This window comes from Muscardinus avellanarius (assembly GCF_963383645.1).
Source record: "Muscardinus avellanarius genome assembly, chromosome: 18".
Classification (NCBI taxonomy): Eukaryota; Metazoa; Chordata; class Mammalia; order Rodentia; family Gliridae; genus Muscardinus; species Muscardinus avellanarius.
The window spans coordinates 4,734,466-4,753,106 of record NC_137804.1 but is presented as its reverse complement, the minus strand read 5'-3'; the positions used below and the strand labels follow the sequence as shown (position 1 = coordinate 4,753,106).

At 46.4% G+C, this 18,641-nt stretch overlaps 1 protein-coding gene across 1 annotated transcript in view; it reads right to left on the bottom strand.

The window, feature by feature from the left end:
* MYRIP (myosin VIIA and Rab interacting protein) overlaps positions 1–18,641 on the bottom strand; it is a gene marked incomplete at both ends in the record, with an annotated part of 147,609 nt that overhangs the window by 18,176 nt on the left and 110,792 nt on the right. Inside the window, one exon of the mRNA XM_080715871.1 lies at positions 14,748–14,987. Within this exon, the coding sequence (XP_080571997.1) occupies positions 14,748–14,987 (240 nt within the window). The remainder of the gene's footprint in view (positions 1–14,747; positions 14,988–18,641) is intronic.

Sequence of the window (18,641 nt, the reverse complement as noted above, 5' to 3'; positions counted from 1 at the left end):
TCACAACATAATGTTCTCCAGGTCTTTCCATCTTCTTCTTTATCGCTGAGTAGAACTCCATTGGGTGTATTTTCCATAATTTTGTAATCCATTCATCTGTTGGACACCTAGGTTGGTCCTTGAGACTCTTCCTTTTTTTTTTTTTTTAAAGAAAATACTGGCTGTTCCTTAGACAGTAGTGGCTAATCTCGACTGGAGACATTTTTCCATTGCTGAGAGCAGCCAGGCAACACTGGGGCCCATGCTCCGCTCCCAAGAGCTGTCTCCTTAGACAAGAAATGACCTCCCGTACTCATTTGGAGAGGAGGCGGCCTGGGACCTGACAGAGTAAGTCCATCCTCATAATTTCTCTGTGTAAACTCTCCCACACGCCTCCTATCTGGGCAGAATCGGTGCCCAAGCTTCCTGCGTGGCTCTCCGCCTCCCTCGCTCTCTGCTTGGCCACGACGCTCCGGCCACACCAGCTCCTTAAATGTGTCAAGGCCGTTTCTCCCATGGCCCTCCCCAGAGCCCTTCCTGGGGATCTCTGAGGTTGTTTTCCTCGTGTTCTTGTGGGTCCTGGCTTCTTACTGGCCAGGACATCCTCCTCCTGACTCCATCACTGCCGGACTTAATCTCTTCCCAAGCACTTATCACTGTCTGGCATCTTCCCTTTTGTGTTTTCCACATTTGTCAGCTGTCTCTTTTCCAAAAAAGGCAAATTCCCTGGCGGGAGCAGAAGCTCTCCTCCCAGCCATATTGCGCTGCCGCGCCCACAACAGCTCGACAGCTCTTGGTTGAACAGGGTGGATGAGCGGGGATTCGAACCACGGAGTCTGTACCCCCAGCCCTCCAGAGGGAAGCAGGGCCCCTGCTTTGTATTGGCTCCTGTGTCTTTTGTTGGGCAAGCAAAGCAGAGGGCATCCATTTATTCCTTCACTGCAGTGAAAATTAAGGACTTTCTCTTTTTACTACGCTGCCCCCCCCACACATTCCTCTCCAAAGAACAAGTGAAGAATTTCCCCGATGCCAGTTATTTAAAAACATCTTTTTCTGACTCTGGGTGGAAGGTAGGTGGGAATCATGCATGACAGAAACTGTGAGTTAAATTTAATGCATTCTAAACCTGCTGTGGTGGCGCATGCCTGCAATCCCATACTTGGGAGGCTGAGACAAGGGGATTGCAGGTTTGAAGCCAGTCTCAACAATTTAGTGAGACTCTTAGCAACCTAGGGAGACCTTGTTTTTTTTTTTTTTTTTTTTAATATTCATCATAGGCCGGGCGTGGTGGCGCACGCTTGTAATCCCCGCGCTTGGGAGGCAGAGACAGGAGGATTGCGCAGGTTTGAAGCCAGCTGCGCTGGCTTAAGAGACCCTGTTTCCAAATAAAAACCTATAAAATAGGTCTGGGAGTATAGCCCGGAGGTAGATGGGCTTCCAGGAACCCCAGCACCACCAAAATAAAAATAAATAAATAAATAAATAAATATTCATCATAATCTTTATTATTTTTAATGAGCTACATTTTATTACTAACCATTTTCTGAATAATTTTGCAATGTTTTGGAAACTTTACAAACTCAATATTATTTAGTTGAGTTTCTTTCCCCAAAGTCCATCCAAAACTCAATATGTGAATAGTAAGACTTATTAAGAACAAATGTATCTATTTTATTTATATATATATTTATTTACTTTTTTGTAATCATACATCACTTTGGAATACAAGACGTGAGAGGATACACAAGCACATATCATCCAATAAGCCCTCATCCAATTCCCATCCCATTCTTTACCCCTCCCTCGATCCCATGCTTAATTGGTGATTATCTTTGATATATTTGTTTACGCACCTCATGAGTTTTAAAGAGATTCATCCTCCCCCATCCCCTCCCCTCTGTTTGGTCACCTTAATTGCTTCTCAATAGGGCCCTTTCTACTACTCGACCTCCTCCTGCTACCCCTTTCCTCCTAGTTCTTGCTAATTAGGGGAAGCATCTGGATTTTATTTTCTGTGCTATTTCTATGTGCATGCCGCATTGCAAGTTCCAATCCCACTCTTGACAGCCCCAGTAGTGGCCTGGACACCCAGGGGACTCTTATCCTGACCTTGCTGGCTCCAGCACCGGCTTTGCCTCATGGGAGGCCCCAATCCTGGCCTCGCTGGCCCCCGCACAGAACTAACCTCTCGGCTGGCTCAGCTCCTGGCCTCAGAGGCCCCAGCACCCGCCTAGCCTCACGACAGGTTCTAATCCCGGCCTCGCTGACCCTGGCACCGGCCTAACCGCTCAGCAGGCTCCTAACCTGGTCTCACAAGTCCCAGCTCCATCCTTGCCTCACGGCAGTTTCCGATCCCAGCCTCGCTGGCCCTGGCACTGGCCCTACCCCTCGGCAGAGTACGATTCCAGCCTCGGAGGTCACAGCACCGGTCTTGCCTCATGACAGGCTCCAACCCCAACTTTGTTGGCCCTGGCACCAGCCTAACCCCTCGGCTGGAGCTAATCCCTGCCTCCGAGACCTTAGAAGTGACCTAGCCTCATGGCAGGCTCCGAACCCAGCCTCGTTGGCCCCGGTACTGACCTCACCCCTCAGCAGGCTCCAATCCCGGCCTTGGAGGCCCCAGCACCGGCCATACCTCAAGGCAGGCTCCGATCCCGGCCTCGATGGCCCCGGCACCAGCGCTGCCTCACAGCAGGCTCCGATCCTGGCCTCGATGGCCCCAGCATTGGCCTAACCCCTCGGCAGGCTCTGATCCTGGCTTCGGAGGCCTCAGCACCGGCCTTGCCTCGTGGCAGGCTTCGATCCCGGCCTCGCTGTCTCTGGCACTGGCCTAACGCATCAGCTTGCTCCGATCCTGATCTCAGAGGCCCCAGCACCAGCCTTGTCTCATGGCATGCTCCGATCCCGGCCTCACTGGCCCCGGCACCGACCTAACCCCTCGGCAGGCTGCGATCCCGGCCTCGGAGGCCCCATCACCTGCCTTGCCTCACGGCAGGTTCCAATCCGAGCCCCCTCTTCACCCAGCAGGTTGTCCCATGTTCCTGAGGTGCGTGGTAGTAGTATTCCACCTCTGAGGTAATTTCTTCAAAAGTTCCAGGTGTATTATGTCAGATCTCTGCCTCCCTTGAGTACTTGCCGCTGCCAATGTGACTGCCTCCACCATTTCAAATCTTTCCCAAGCTCTTTTCCCATACCGCATAATGTCCAGTGTTCCTAAGCATGCGCAACGGTAGCATTCGACCTTTGGGGTAATTTCTTCAGAGGATCAGGGTGGGTTGCATCAGATGTCTGCCTCTCCCAAAGACAAGTCTCCACTGCCGTCTCGGCCACTGCTGCCACCACCGCCTTCCTCCTAGGTCTCCGCTAGACTCTCTCCTTACAGGTGAGGTCCAGGATTCTTAAAAATGTAGAGAAGCCTCAGTCCTCCTTCGTGGGGAATTTATCTAAGAGTTCCAGTTCAGATGGATATGTTTTGTCTGCATCTCCAATATTCTAGCTGCCGCCGGGGCCATCTTAACCCCTCTTGAATATTTTTCTTTTCTCTTTTCCCCTCCTTTTTTTAAATAGGAGAAGAGAGTATGTGTGGTTTGGGGAGGATGTGGGATCAGGCACTTGGTAGCGATGAAAATTTTTTTTCATTCCGGGTGTGTGGGGTGGGGGTCGCCTAAGGGTGCCCCGCCAGTGCCTGCCACACGCCCAGGGTCAGGGCCTGGTGGCCCGGACCTCAGGGTCCTTTCAGGTGGGAAGGGGAGATCTTGTTTGAAAAAATAAAATAAAATAGGGCTATGGATATAGTTTAGAAGTAAAATGGCCCTGAGTTCAATCCCCAATTCCCTCCTCCAATTTTAATATATTTTATTTTATTTTTATTTTTGGTGGTGGTACTGGGGTTCCTGGAAACCCTTGCACCTCCGGGCTACACTCCCAGACCTATTTTATATTTTTATTTGGAAACAGGGTCTCTTAAGCCAGCACGCGCGGCTGGCTTCGAACCTGCGGGATCCTCCTGTCTCCGCCTCCCAAGCGCTGGGATTACAAGCGTGAGCCACCACACCCGGCCCCAATTTTAATATATTTTAGGTTGTGCTTCTGGACTATTTCATTTTATCTTGTATTAACCTCTCACAAATTTAATCATTATGTCTTTAAAACACACAAGTAGTATCTTAATAGATAGGCCCTTCTTATTCTTTATTTTTTTCTAAATATTTCTGAATTTTTTTTTTTTTTTTGCGGTACTGGGGATGGAACCAAGGGGCATTTTACCTCTGACCTACACCCCTAGCCCTATTTTTTACTCTTTATTTGGAAACAGGGTCTCACTGAGTTGCCAAGGGCCTCACAAAGTAGTAGCTGAGGCTGTCCTCGAACTACAATCCTCCTGTCTCAGCTTCCCAAATGCTGGGATCACAAGCATGTGTCACCATACCTAGCTCTGAACTTTTAAAAAATTTTTTATTGAGGATTGAACCCAGAAGCATTTATCTCTGAGATACCCCCGACCAGCCCTATTTATTAGTTTATTTATTTTGAAACAGGGTCTCACTAAGTTTTGGAGGGCCTCACTCAGTAGCTGAAACTGGTCATGAACCTGCGATCCTCTTATCTCAGCCTCCCAAGTACTGAGATTATAATTGTGCACCACCATGCCCAGCTTCTAAACTATTTTTTGACGGTTTATTTTATCAGATGTTTTGACTGCATATTTTATCAGATGATTTTGATTTTTAGGCTCTTTTTAAATTTTTTAAAAATAAACCACCGGATTCTAATTTTGATTTGCAGTGCATTGAACTTCGAACTAATTTTGGAAGAGTTCATCGCCACGGTCTTTCCTACCCAAGGAAAAACCGTGCAGCTTTCTCCCCAAGTTTCAACTTCACAATATTTTGCTCTTCTTGTGGATAGAATTAGTTTCTGTTTTATTCCTCCACCCCCACCTCTACCCCCCAATCTGGTTTGAAATTCATATGAAAATCTAGCTCACAGAAAAATTAATGGCTAAACTTGAAACCTCTGAAACGGGGAGTTGTAAAGTAAATCCGAAGCGCTGAGCCGTCTTGTGTAATTACACCCGTGCTGGCTGATGTGCTTTATAAATAGACATGCTATGAATAGGCCTCGCCTTGGACTAGAAAAGAGTTTTATTTTTCATTTTGCACAAAACTTGTGTTCAAGGTTGCTGTATTCTTTTATGGTCTCTTTATATTTCAGGTAAATGTTCATGACCCGATCTCATCATGATATCCGCTCACTGCCTGGGAATCGAAGCATCGGCTCACGGCCTGGGAATCTTCCGAGTTCAGAACATTGTTTTTTTTATCCCGTGCTACGCAGTGGCCATGACGAATCTTCCCTACAACCTGAAAACTCCAATTCTGTTATCCCCTCACCTTCAGAAGACAAGCTTGCCTTCTAGTCCAGACAGAGAAAGAGAGGGAGGGAGGGAAAGAGGAACACACACACACACGCATGCACACACACACACACACGCACGCACGCACACACACATCCCATAGGCTATGATAAACCATCTTCACCTGGTCAGATCTACCTATTTTCTGAGCCCTCTCTTCCCTAGGCCCCCTCCTCTCCCTCCTTGGACCTCATCCTGCCATTTCCACGGACGTTTTGTTGTTGGACCACTAGGCTGTTTCCAATGTCTCCCTACAATAAATCCAATGCTTGATGAGCTGCGCTGTGGTACACTCTTGGTTGCTTTTCTGGCTTTTTTTTTTTTTTTTGCTTAGGAGAAGTTACTGCAAGTCCAATTACTGGGTCACGGGGTGCTCGCACGTAGATTGTTTGGGGGTACCAAGATGGGCTGTCACTATTTCATGTGCGTCGATCATGCTGCCGGTTTCCCTGAACTCCCACTACTGACCGTTGTTCTTTGTAACCATCTCATGAGTCCATCTCATGAGTTAAAGGGATCTCTTATTCTTTTAGTTTGCATTTCTTATGGATGGAGCAGACAATACATTTTCCCGGCGCTTTAACAGTGCGGAGAACCTTGAGACTCTCAATAAACCTTGGCAGAATGAAACACAAAACTCCTGTGTGTCAGCCATAAGTTCAGGGTTAGGTGTTGATTATGTTCAATCAAATTGTAATACCTTTGAAATCGAATATTTCTCATATATCCATTGGCCATTTGCTTTCTTCCTTGTGCTTGTGTGTGACTGGCCTGCTTATGTACCTTGCTCCTTATCTATTGGTGTTATGAGGATATTATGCTTTGCCCATTCCACATTTAGGCAACATCTTCTCCTCCTGCTCTTCCTCCTCCTCCTCTACTGAAGATGGAACTCAAGGACAGTCTATCTCCAAGCTACACCTCCAGCCCATTTTTATTTATTTCGAAACAGGATCTTGCTGAATTGTCGTGGGTCTCAACTAAGCTGCTGGGGCTGGCCTTGAGCCCGTGATCCTCTTATCAAGCCTCCCAAGAAATGGGATTATAAATGTGTACCACCATGTTATTATTCATTACTGTTTTCTTTTTAGTTTTATGAACTCTTGGTGAATCTAAGTTCTTAAATTACCGTGACCAACAGTCTTTTAAAGTTTCTGGCTTTTCTCGTCCTAATGGTACAAAATTCCCATCTATCATGTACTCTGGTAACAGCATGACTTTAAACTCCTGCCCGTTGTGAAAAAAAGTGTAAAATTCATCCTTTAAAGGTAAACCTATTTAGCCTCATTTGTGGTGTGATGTATGAATCTTAGTTTTTCTCCAGTGATTAACCATTCCCATTAACTTAGGATTGTGCTACGTAACTTGTTGGATAATCTAGTATTTGTTGAGTATCTTTCCTCACTGATTATTATTATTTTTTGCGGTCCTGGGGATGGCACCCAGGGGCATTCAACCTCTGAGCTACACCCCCTGCCCTATTTTGCATTCTTTTTTTTTTTTTTTGGTGGTACTGGGGTTCCTGGAAGCCCTTCTACCTCCGGGCTACACTCCCAGACCTATTTTTACATTTTTATTTGGAAACAGGGTCTCCTAAGCCAGCGCGCGCGGCTGGCTTCGAACCTGCGCGATCCTCCTGTCTCCGCCTCCCAAGCGCGGGGATTACAAGCGTGCGCCACCACGCCCGGCCTACATTCTTTATTTTGAAACAGGGTCTCACTGAGTTGCTGAGGGCCTTGCCAAGTAGCCAAGGTTGTCCGCAAATCGCGATCCTCCGGTCTCAGCCTCCCACATGCTGGGATGACAAGCGCGCGCCACCACGCCTGGCTTCTCCCTGATCTTACGTGGACCGTCATCTTCTATCTACCTCAGTCTCTGTATTTTCTAGCGTGTCTCAGCCATCCCTGTGCTGACGCCAGCATTACTGCCACTGCTACTGTTGTAGCTGAAATGTTCTTGGTTATTAGTATGTTCCTGCATTTTCTTGGCTCATGTTTTATGTACCCATCGTTCCAGATAAACTTTGGAAAAACTTCCAGTTTCAAAAGAATCACATTAAGGTGACTGGAATACCGTGAAATGTCAGTGTTCACTCGGGGAACACTGGCACCTATAAAAGCCTGAGGTTTTCCCATCCACATGCATGGTAGGTTTTCATACTTGGTAACTTTGGTCATGGCGCTTATACGTATGTAGTTAAGTAATTCAAGGCCACTATGCATATATGTGAATGTATGTGAGTGTGTGTGTTATACACAGTAAAATCCATCCTTTAAAGGTTATATATATATATATATATGCGTTCTGACAGATGAATGTGGTTATATAGCCAGCACTGAATCAAGATACAAATATTTGTATCACACTAAAAACATTCCCTATGTCCCTTTATGTCAACCTTCCACTCACCCTGTCTTCTCATGGAAGAGCTTCAGGCCATCTGTGAACTCCTGATTCTACTCAAAAGAATTTTCATTCTTTACACTTCATGGGAAGAGGGCTCATAACATTCATCAAATTAATAAAGAGGTCTGTTACCCACCAAAGAACCAGGCACTGCTGATGGGTTCTTATCTTTCTATTTTATCAGAAATGTCCGCTCAACTTTATCAGGCATAATGAATATTTATGGATTTCTTATTATTCATCAGATATGAAGCTAAGAGTTTAATGAAAACAATGTTGCTTCTCCCTTTAATTTGAAAATATGATAAAAATATTAATATATTTCCTAAAATTCATATTATGACACATACTTCTGGACGAAGTCCTATTTGGTTATTGGAAACCGCACTCTGAAACTGCATGTACAGGTTTACTTACTAGTGAGTGAATATGTTTATTTTTTGGTGATATATAACTCAGATCAAAAAAAAATTTTTTTTTGGTGGTACTGGGGATGGAACCTTTCTACCTCTGGGCCACACTCCCAGACTTATTTTATATTTTATTTGGAAACAGGGTCTCTTAAGCCAGCGTGGCTGGCTTCGAACTTGCGCGATCCTCCTGTCTCCGCCTCCCAAGCGCAGGGATGACAAGCGTGCGCCCCAACGCCCGGCTCAGATCAGTGTTTTAATGAGATAAAATGAGTGGGATGCTTTCCATGGTTTTCCTGGACCATCTGAACAGCTCGGGAGTAATCAGTACCAGAATGCTCCATGGCTTGACTGTGGAAGATACCTGGGACTGGCTTCCTCCTCAGGAGTACTTTTTCCACCCCGCCGCCCATTTCTACCGTGTCTGTTCAGGTTTTATTACCCTTCTAGAGTCTGCTTTGGTCATTTGCTTCCTTAGAAAGAGTCAATATTTTCTAAGTAATTATAAATTACAGATGATTCACCTACAATTTAAAATGAAACCCAACGACATACATATTCATATTTTTAAGCATATGCACCTGCTATTTAGACTGACAAAACACACATTTATGCGAAAACATTTAAAAATTCTTTCCTTCATCACGTGTTTTTGAGCAATACTAAAATATTATGCTGTTTGTGATACTTTTTGATATTTTAAAATGAGTTCTCATCCAGAAAAAAAAAAATCTAGGATTTCACCATAGTGTTTGAGATGAATCTCCTTCACTCTTCTACAGAATTATCTTTGTGAAGGTGTCAGATGTTTCCAAGGGCCATTTAAGGCATCAGCGGAACTTATTATTTTTTAAAAAATAGTTTTAAGCCGGACGTGGTGGCGCACACTTGTAATCACAGCATTTGGGAGGCTGAGATAGGAGGACTGTGGTTCACACACAGCCTCAGCTACTCCTTAGTGAGGCCCTTTGCAACTCAGTGAGACCCTGTATCAAAATAAAGAATTAAAAAAAATGGGGCTGGGGGTGTAGCTTGGAGGGAGAATGCCCCTGGGTTCCATCCTCAGACCCCCCCCACACAAAAATAAATAAAGAAGGGAAAAAAAAGATAGCTTGAGGCCCTCACATGAATGGGGAGTTATTTTATGAGGACGAGACACACACCGGTGATAATACTTGGCTTAATGTTAATACCATGACGCCAGTGAAAACTTTGTCACTAGTACTTTAATCAACAAACAGCCTTCACTGGTGTGCCTCCGTCCCTCTTCACTAGGACTGTTTCCATGTGGCTTTAGTAATTGGGAGTGACCTGGGGGAGGAAGACATATGTGAGCTTTGTGAAATCTCATATTCAGTGAGAGTAAGTCCATATGATACTGTGAATATGGGAGATTTCTGCTGGTCTGTGACTCCCTTATGAAAATCAAAAACAGTGACCTGGCTGCCTGTGATAACACTTAATAAACAAAGACACTTTATTTTGGTGGTACTGGGGGTGGAACCCAGCGGCTTTTCTACCTCTAGGCTACACTCCCAGACCTATTTTATATTTTATTTGGAAACAGGGTCTCACTAAGTTGCTGAGAGCCTCACTCAGTAGCTGAGGCTGGCTTCGAGCCTGTGCGATCCTCCTGTCTCAGCCTCCCAAGCTCTGGGATTACAAGTGTGCGCCACCACGCCCGGCCACAAAGACACTTTAAATAAAAATGCTTCTGGATGCTGCATATACAGATTTGACTATAACTCATGAATTTACTAATTGGAGCCATCAATAAACACTCACGTTCCAAAAGTTTGACCAATGGTCACCTTCTGCCATACAAGCCATTTTGTAAGTGATACTTGTTTTAGGAAACAAAAACATATTAAATCCATTACGTGTCTAGAACCATGGAATTTTGGAGCCAGAAGGGACCTTGGGGGCAGCTACTCCAGACCAGAAAAGATCAGAGGGTTTGTGAACATGTGATCCTTTCAACGAAGTCTTCAAAGCTAGGTCAGGACTTCTTGGTCCTGCTTTTGGTCTTCTTTCAGGAATATAGCGCCTGCATCCTTTGAGGAATGGTTCGAAGAGCCCCTTTAACCAGGACTTTCTTCCAGAACCACTGGCATGCCCATCTGCCCCACCAGGAATCTGAGGACCCTAGTTTGGAAGGCTCCCCACGGGGGTCCGAGGAACCTAGTGGCTACTCAAAGAAGAAAACATGGCCCTTTGGGCAACCAGATCTCAGGAGGGTTTGGAGCTAATTCCAAGCTCTACAGTTCCATTCTTTATCTAGATCACCAGAGATCCCTAACACCCAGCCACAGCTAGATCACCAGAGATCCCTAACACCCAGCCACAGCGAGACAGTTAAACCAACTCTGAGGAACAAGCACGTTTCTATAACAGTTCTGCCACTAGACAAGATTGTGAGACCACAACTCCCAGAAGGGACCATTACTAAGGCCCCACACTGCCTTCATGTCCTCAGCCACTGGTCTGTCTATACTAAGACATATGCACATTTCTGGGCTTGGCTCCTAGAGAACGGGGCCAGTGGTGGCCACAGGAAGGCCTTGAGCAAGCTCCTCTCAGTAAGATAAGGGCAGTTAACATTTGGTATCTGGATTTCTGCACTGCCTACCTGCAATGCTGGAGTGAGTGTTCGTGCTTTGAAGACTCCCCATTTTCTCTTGTTTTGTTACTGGCCTGGCCTGGGCTCCCCTAGAAGGCAACCTTGAGACAAAGACTTGGTGCAGGTGGTTTATTTGGGAGGAAGTCTCAGGAAATAGGGGTGAAGAGAGAGAGAGAGAGAGAGAGAGAGAGAGAGAGAGAGAGAGAGAGAGAGAGAGAGAGAGAGACGGCCGTATTAAGCCATTTAGCAGTGTGGATGCCTGGAGCTAAATCTGTGCCCTGCACTGTGTGTGTGTGTGTGTGTGTGTGTGTGTGTGTGTGTGTGTGTGTGTGTACATGTGTGCTCATGTTGTTCAGGTTAGTATGGTTGGGTCATGAGGGATGCCCCACCCCTCAGGTCCTGAAGAAGGGAACCTGGGGTTTGTTCTGATGTCATGTCTCCTGCACTTAGCATCCTGCAGGGCATAGAAGTGGGTCAAACACGACTGCAGGCCCACGGCTTGAGCTACTATGTTGGCTGGAAGCCAGCACAAAGCTAGCTCTTCCACCGGTACCCGCAGATGGATGCTATTTTGCGGCAGTGAAATTTATTTTCCTTGTGATCGTCAAAGGGGATATGATAATTGATATTTGCTGGGCTCCTGCTTTTGTGCTAAAGCCCAACACTGCATAATTCAAACTTGGCGACTCTAAAAGATGGTATGATGATTTCCACGTTACAAGTGAGGCCAAGATGAGTTTATCCAATTGACAATTAAAAACCTGGGCTGAGTCTTAGGGATCCATTAGAAAAAAACAAACCAGGCACGGGCCGGTGGGCATGCCGAGGGCGAGCACAGGGACCGCAGGGCCGCTTGGCTGTGCAGGGCAAGGGCTGGAGGGTCCAAGAAGGGCCCGGGATGATGGGAAGACCAGCGAGGTGTAGAAAGCCGGAAAGAAATGAAACTGGTGGGTTCCAAGTCACGGCAGGCAGTTAAGACACGCACCAAAGCGTACTGAGTTTGCAAACGGCACGGCTGCTTCAAACTGTCTCATTCTTAAACCTCTCTCTATAAGGCACACTCTGTTTCTAAGTAATAGTATACGTAAGCCTGTATTCCCCTTAATAGGAGTAGTTCTACCTGCTGGGGGTCTATTAATTATCTTTGTTTTGTTTGCTCTATGGATTTTTTTTTTTTTTTTTGGTACAGAGGATGGAACCCAGGGGCATTCTACCTCTGAGCTACACCTCCAGCACTATTTTTTATTCTTTATTTTGAAATAGGATCTTACGGAGTTGCAAAGGGCCTCATTAAGTAGCTGAGGCTGTCTGTGAACTGTCTGTGATCCTTCTGCCCAGCCTCCCAAATGCTGGGATTACAAGCGTGAGCCACCACGCCAGGCTTACTCAATGGATTTTTACATGCCAAGGATAATACTCATTTATGCCTGGAACACAGGAGAGCCAGGCTTGAACTCTGAGAAGTGGACAAATTTGGGAGTCCAGATGAAGTTAGCTCTCCTAACTTTCTGCTCAGTGTGGGCTCAGGGCAGGGTGGGGGGCTTGTCCTCATCCCCAGGGTTTCCCCCCCAGGGTCTCCTTCTTCCCCTGCTCATATTCTGGCTAGGAGAACATAGAGCAGGCCAGCCGGTGCACCTCCAGGAGGTTGTTCCCTACAGGAAGACAAGGGTGGGGGACTCTGCCTCAGCACGGCCTGGCCAGCTCCTGGCAGAGTCAGCGTTGAGAACCTCGGGACCATCAGACAGTGAAGCTAAGGGGACACGGAGCCATTGTAAGAAAGAATGTAATATTCTTCAGTTACCATCTGGTTCTCGGCTCCAGCATACAATTGTGACTACAGTGTGGCGTCAATTCAAGTAACAGAGAGAAGCATAGCCCTTTGTTGAAAAGAAAGTCATAGATTGGAGTCCACATCCCAGGCAGGGAGGTTGAGCTCCAAACCAAAGACGTATGGGAAAGCTTTGCAGTAGAGGGGTGATGGCTACGGAGGCTGGCATGGGATGGCTGGTGACAGCCACCACCCCCACGGCCTGACCGCCATCTGTGGTCATTCCTGGGGTGCCCGGCTCCTCCACCGTATCAGCTCAGCTGCTGAGCGGACACAGGGAGCTCGTTCCCCATCCACGTGGGTCTCCAGCAATTTGTCAGCTTACACAGTCAATGCTTATGATGATGGCAAGATCTGGGTGGTGTTTTCTCTACCAGAATCATCTCTCCACGGACGAAATAGGATCTTTTATACTGAATGTATCACAAGCGCAAAATAAAAAAATAAAATAAATAGAATCTGGGTGTTAGCAGACCAAACTTTATCCCTTGTTAGAAAGGAAGGAGCGTGTGGCTTGAGGCCAAGCAGGTCTGTGATACAGCCTGGGCTTGGAGACGTACTAGCTGAGGGCCCTGGGTGAGATCCTTAGTGACCCTGCCTCAGTTTCCCCATCAGCAAAACTTGTCTGCGTCTGTTTCAAAGGGTACTTTAATGAGCCAGTTCATATGTATGAAGCACCCGGCATGGAGGAGACACCCAACAAATGTTAGCTACTGTTCCCTACTGCCTGCTAAGTGGCCAAGTCTGGCATACACGTGCTTTGAGAAGCTGCAGAGGAAATCTGGGCAAAACTGGTGGAGCTCTGAGTGGTGGAAGAATCTGGGATCCATTTCTGCCAGGATTTGGCTCCATCTGGGTTTTTCAAACTATGTCCCTTAGAACTCTTCAGGGGCCTGCTGGGGACAACTGGGGAAGGGGATGCGGAGTGCGGGACTGGAGGGCAAGTGTTTAGGTTCTGGGGACCCTAAGAACAGAGGTTCTTCCCACTGTTTGAAACCCTGAGATCCCATGTGAAATTTGTTTGAAAAAGGATTCTGAGGCTAAAACCAACCAACCAACCAACCAACCAACCAGAATTGGGAAGCTTTTAACACAAAATGTGTTATATTGAACATGTTGGCCACTTTTAACAGATGGCCACTTTTAACACAAAACTCTATACCTTGGAACAAAGTTTCATCGCTGACTCAAAGAGGGAAAGGTGTATGTTTTCTCTAATATGTGGAGCTAGGGAGTAGTTGGGATACTGGCAGCACTCCAGGTGATGAAGGATAAACTTCAGTGGAGCCGGGCGGTGGTCCAGGGGAGGGGAGGGGAGAGTGCGGATCAATGAGGGAATTTCTACCATCCATTATGTGCTCATAATCTCAGTGCCCTGTATGGGGAGGGATGGGATAGGGAGGGGGGCCGGGGAAAAGCCCACCAAATGGTGTGTGCATGCATGTCACTATTAACACGATTTAAATGATGATGTGAGACTATTATAATGTAACAATAAAAGTATATTAAAAAAAAAAGAGGGACTGGCTCCCAATCCATAAACAAAGTTCCTTAGGGACAAGGTGAGAAATAGCAGTGTTTTCTACCATTGAGAGAACAGGGGAACTAAATTATGGACCAAAGACAAGGGGCTGGTTTTTGTTTGTTTTGTTTTGTTTTGTTTTTGTTTTGGTGGTACTGGGGGTGGAACCCAGAGAGAGGCTTTCTACCTCCGGGATGTACACCCAGACCTATTTTATATTTTATTTGGAAACAGGGTCTCACTAAGTTGCTGAGAGCCTAAGTAGCTGAAGCTGGCTTCGAACCTGTGCGATCCTCCTGTCTCAGCCTCCCAAGCGCGGGGATTACAAGCGTGCGCCACCACGCCCGGCTCCAAGGGGCTGTTTTAATGAAGGATACAAGAAGGTAGTCCTGGGAGATGTTTGGGGAAACCTGGTGCTGTTTTGCTGACCGCGAAGGGTTTTCCGGGGCTCTTCAAATGCACGGGGATGGGCGTTTTAGAGAGAGTTCTCAGGGGGCCCAGCACATCTTTGCACACACACAGAGCCTTTCTCCTGCATCCCAGCCGCAGAGGCTCACCACCCTTACCTTCTTCAGCTCTTCCTGGATGCTTTGGTTGTTCTCTTCCGAAGACAGGCTTTCCTTCTGGTTCTCCGATTCTGTCTTGGACTCGGACTCCTGGTCCTCCCCGGAGGACGTCTCCTTTTCACTCATCTTCATCGCTAGCTCGTACAGCCTGCTCCTCAGCCTTTCCTCCGTGGTGTCTGTGCTGGTCTGGGAATGCGGAGCCTCGTTGCTGATGTCAGTCTCTGATAAATCACCCGACACCTAAAGAAAACCAGGATCATGAGACAAGGGCCCCTCTGCCACGCTGGGCTGCTGGCTGTCCCCAGGGTCCCCCAGGGAAGGAGCAGGCAGCCCAGGGACACAGCTTTCCTTTCTGACTCTCTCTCTCTCTCTCTCTCTCTGTCTCTCTCCAGCTTTTTAAATGATCTTACAGTCATGCTTTTTTTTTGTGGTACTGGGGTTCTTGGAAGCCCTTCTACCTCCGGGCTACACTCCCAAACCTATTTTTTTTTTATATATATTTTTATTTGGAAACAGGGTCTCTTAAGCCAACGCGGCTGGCTTCGAACCTGCGCGATCCTCCTGTCTCTGCCTCCCAAGCGGGGGGGGGGGGGGGGATTACAAGCGTGCGCCACCACAAGCGTGCGCCACCACGCCCCCGTGACAGGCACGCATTTTAACACTTTGCTTTAGGGTGGAGACAGGTGAGCATTGTATCTACTCAGAAGGAAGGCATCTGAATTCCTTTGGTTTATTCTCATTCACAGAGTCCTACTGCAAGCAGCACCAGCACCGCTGAGCAAACCAGCCAGCCCTCTGGGGGAGGAGGCACTGAGACATGCCTGGGACCCCTCACCATTGCCTCAGAGTTAAGTATGGTACTGGGCAGTGGAATTGACCAAATTATGTTAGGTGTATGTATGAACATATTACAGTGAAGTCCACTATTGCGTATAATTTGAAGGCACCAATTTTTACAAAGTTCAGAGAAGATAATGATGGTGGTGATGATGAGTGTATGTGTGTCTGACATCCCATAAACAAGTGGGGTCAGGGGTTGGGAAGGCTTCTCTGCCAAAATGGTACTTAAATTGAGACCTGAAGTGTAACAGTCGCCCAGCTGAAAGGGAGACAGGTAAGGTTAACATTCCAGGAGAAGGGTAGAGATGTTGAGATGGGGCAAGGTCCTTGTTCACATGCAAAGAATACGGTGTGACATCCCCTTACTAACTACAGCTCCAGCCTAATAACTACACCTCCTGCTCCTCAGATCCATTGAGTATTTCCTAAGCTTCTTCTATGAATAAGGCCCTTATCAGGCCGGGTGAACTCCAGGAAGCAATGGAGACTGGGATCTCATCTGTTCTCTGTCTTCAGTTGGCAAATGTGTATTGAAATGTTCATATATGCATCATACGGCCATCATCAGAGTCCTCTGGGACCCAATTTTGGTTTTTGAATTTCTTCTTGTTCTATTTGTAGTGCCTGATGTTCTAAAGCCTTTATTCTCTTAGAGAGCTTCCAAAGCACAAAGAGAATATTTCCTCGTTTTTAGAAATGGAATAAAGCCCATCATATTTCATAATGACCCTATGAGTTCAGTGGACATTTTAGAAATTTAAGATTCATGATGGGATCTTTGTACTCTTGGTGTTCCTGTCTTTTTAAGCACTCTGCCGTGTATTATCCTCAGAATTATTTCTCATCATTACTCACCAATTATTCCCAATTATACTGAAAGAGACTAAAATAACAAACAGAAGGAGAAAGGAATTGCCTACGAGGGTGTTTTAATGGTGAAATAAATCACTGCGATTTTAGCTTTCATTGCACACAGCTGAGGACGAGAAATTGTTCATCGGGGCAAAGAGAGGAAGACTGACAGCACATTTCAGAATTATTAGATGAATTCAAAGAGGAAAGCAGCTCTCTAGATTCTGACAATGATGGTGGGGTTGACCGTGTTATAAGACACCTCAGGGACTTCTGACAACGGCATCCTAGGCGGAGGTTCTCTGACTCAGCATGGATGAGTAAATATTATTGACAATATTGATAAGGATAAAAAAGAAATATTATGCAATTTCCATCCAGCCAGTCACGCGACGGGAAGGGCTTCCTCATACAGCACTGTGCAGCAGGAATCTGGACGATCTGATCTTGTTTAGCTAAAAAAGATGCGTGACAGATTGCTTCGCCCTTTGTGATGTCTGTGCATAAAATTTACTTGGTACAGTTTGTAATTGGGTAAAGTCTAGAGCCAGATGTCTATACAAATATGATTAGAAGAAAATATATGAAATGGAAATTTTTCAGAATCACTGAATTAACTTTTTTTTAAAAAAAGGTCTGTTGGAAATGTCTAATTTTTTTGTGGTCCTGAGTGGGCATCAGTGACAAGGGCCTCAGGAGCGGTAACTAGCACTTCAAACCTTCCCTTGCTTGGGAAGAAGAAATTCCTTCATTTTAGCATATACCCATGCACAGGAAATCTGAGAGGAAGCAGCAGGACCAACAAGACAATAGGTGTGTGGAACTACTAGGTAATTAGAAGCAGAGAAGGGGAGAGTGGGACGCTTCGAGGTTAAAACAAAACAAAACAACAAGCCTGGGTCAGACTTCAGGGACTCAGCTATGGGCTCCATCTCTCCAAGAGTTTTTCTGCTACTGTCTGGTTGTATACTAAGCTGGCCAGGAAGTCAGCAACTGGCTACAACCTCATGCCCGGAGACCTCTCTTGTCACTACTCAACAGATTTAATGCACCGACCCATCGGCTACCCTGGGATATGCTTTTCTTTAGCTTTGGCCTGATTATTACTTGGGCATAGAGACTGTGAAACACTCATTTACAGGGCTAAAAGGGTTAATAGGAAAGATGAAGCACGCTTGGCATGACCCATACATGTTGCATGCCTCTCTGTCATGTGAGAACGTATGAAGAGTTAGTTCACTGTGATTCAGTCTGCATTCAGCACAAGTGCGCTGAGCTCGGACTGGGGCTCCAGACTGAGAATGACCCTGCAGGGTGAGAATGTTCCTGCAGGGTGGAGTTCCCAGAGTGGTGGAGAAAGGAGCCCTTGATCAGATAACTTCAATGTGCCAGGAGCTACAGAACACACGTGAGTGGTTGACGAGACTCGGAGGAGGTGCCTGGCTGATGGGGGTGGACATTGCCAAGAAGGAAAATTAGAATAATTTGATACCTGGGAAAAGTTTAAAGAATGCAGTCCTAAAGATCTGCAAGACAAGGGCGTGAGGGTGATCTGACCGTGACATCTGTCACCCCATTGATCACCAGGGTTGATTTGGCTGATCTGGCTGGCCAGGCGGGCGTCCCCTTCCTCCCTCACTGCTCCATGTGCATCTCTACTGAAGCTGCGCGCTTGGTCAAAGAGGATGACCTTCCCTGAATAGAGGACCAGTCTTCGTTCAAGAGTATATAAGTAGCTGAGCTCCCCTGCTAGAACCTCCAAACAAACTCTCAAGATTTGCAGTATGAACCTCGAGCTGTATTTGAGAAGCAAGAATTGAATTCCTGGTCAAACAGTCCTGGGGTTGGCAGGAGGCTCGGGTCACATGCACAGTGGCTTGTGCTCAGGAAGTGAGAGTCCATGAGAATAACTGAAGCCTAGGTACCAATTATTCTCAATTATGCTAAAAGGGACTGAAACCACTAGCAGAAGGAGAAAGTATCATTTAGCAGTGAAATAAATCATTGCCCTTTTAGCTTTCATTGAAAATTCAAAAGCTGCCAGAACTTCAAAAATAACTATTAATATCAAGCCATATAATCTGGGTGTGGTATTTCACACCTGTAATCCCAGTAGGGAGGCTGAGACGGGAGGGTCGCAGGTCCAAGGGTGTCCTCAGCAATTTAGTGAGACCCTGTTTCAAAGTAAAAAAAAAAATAAAA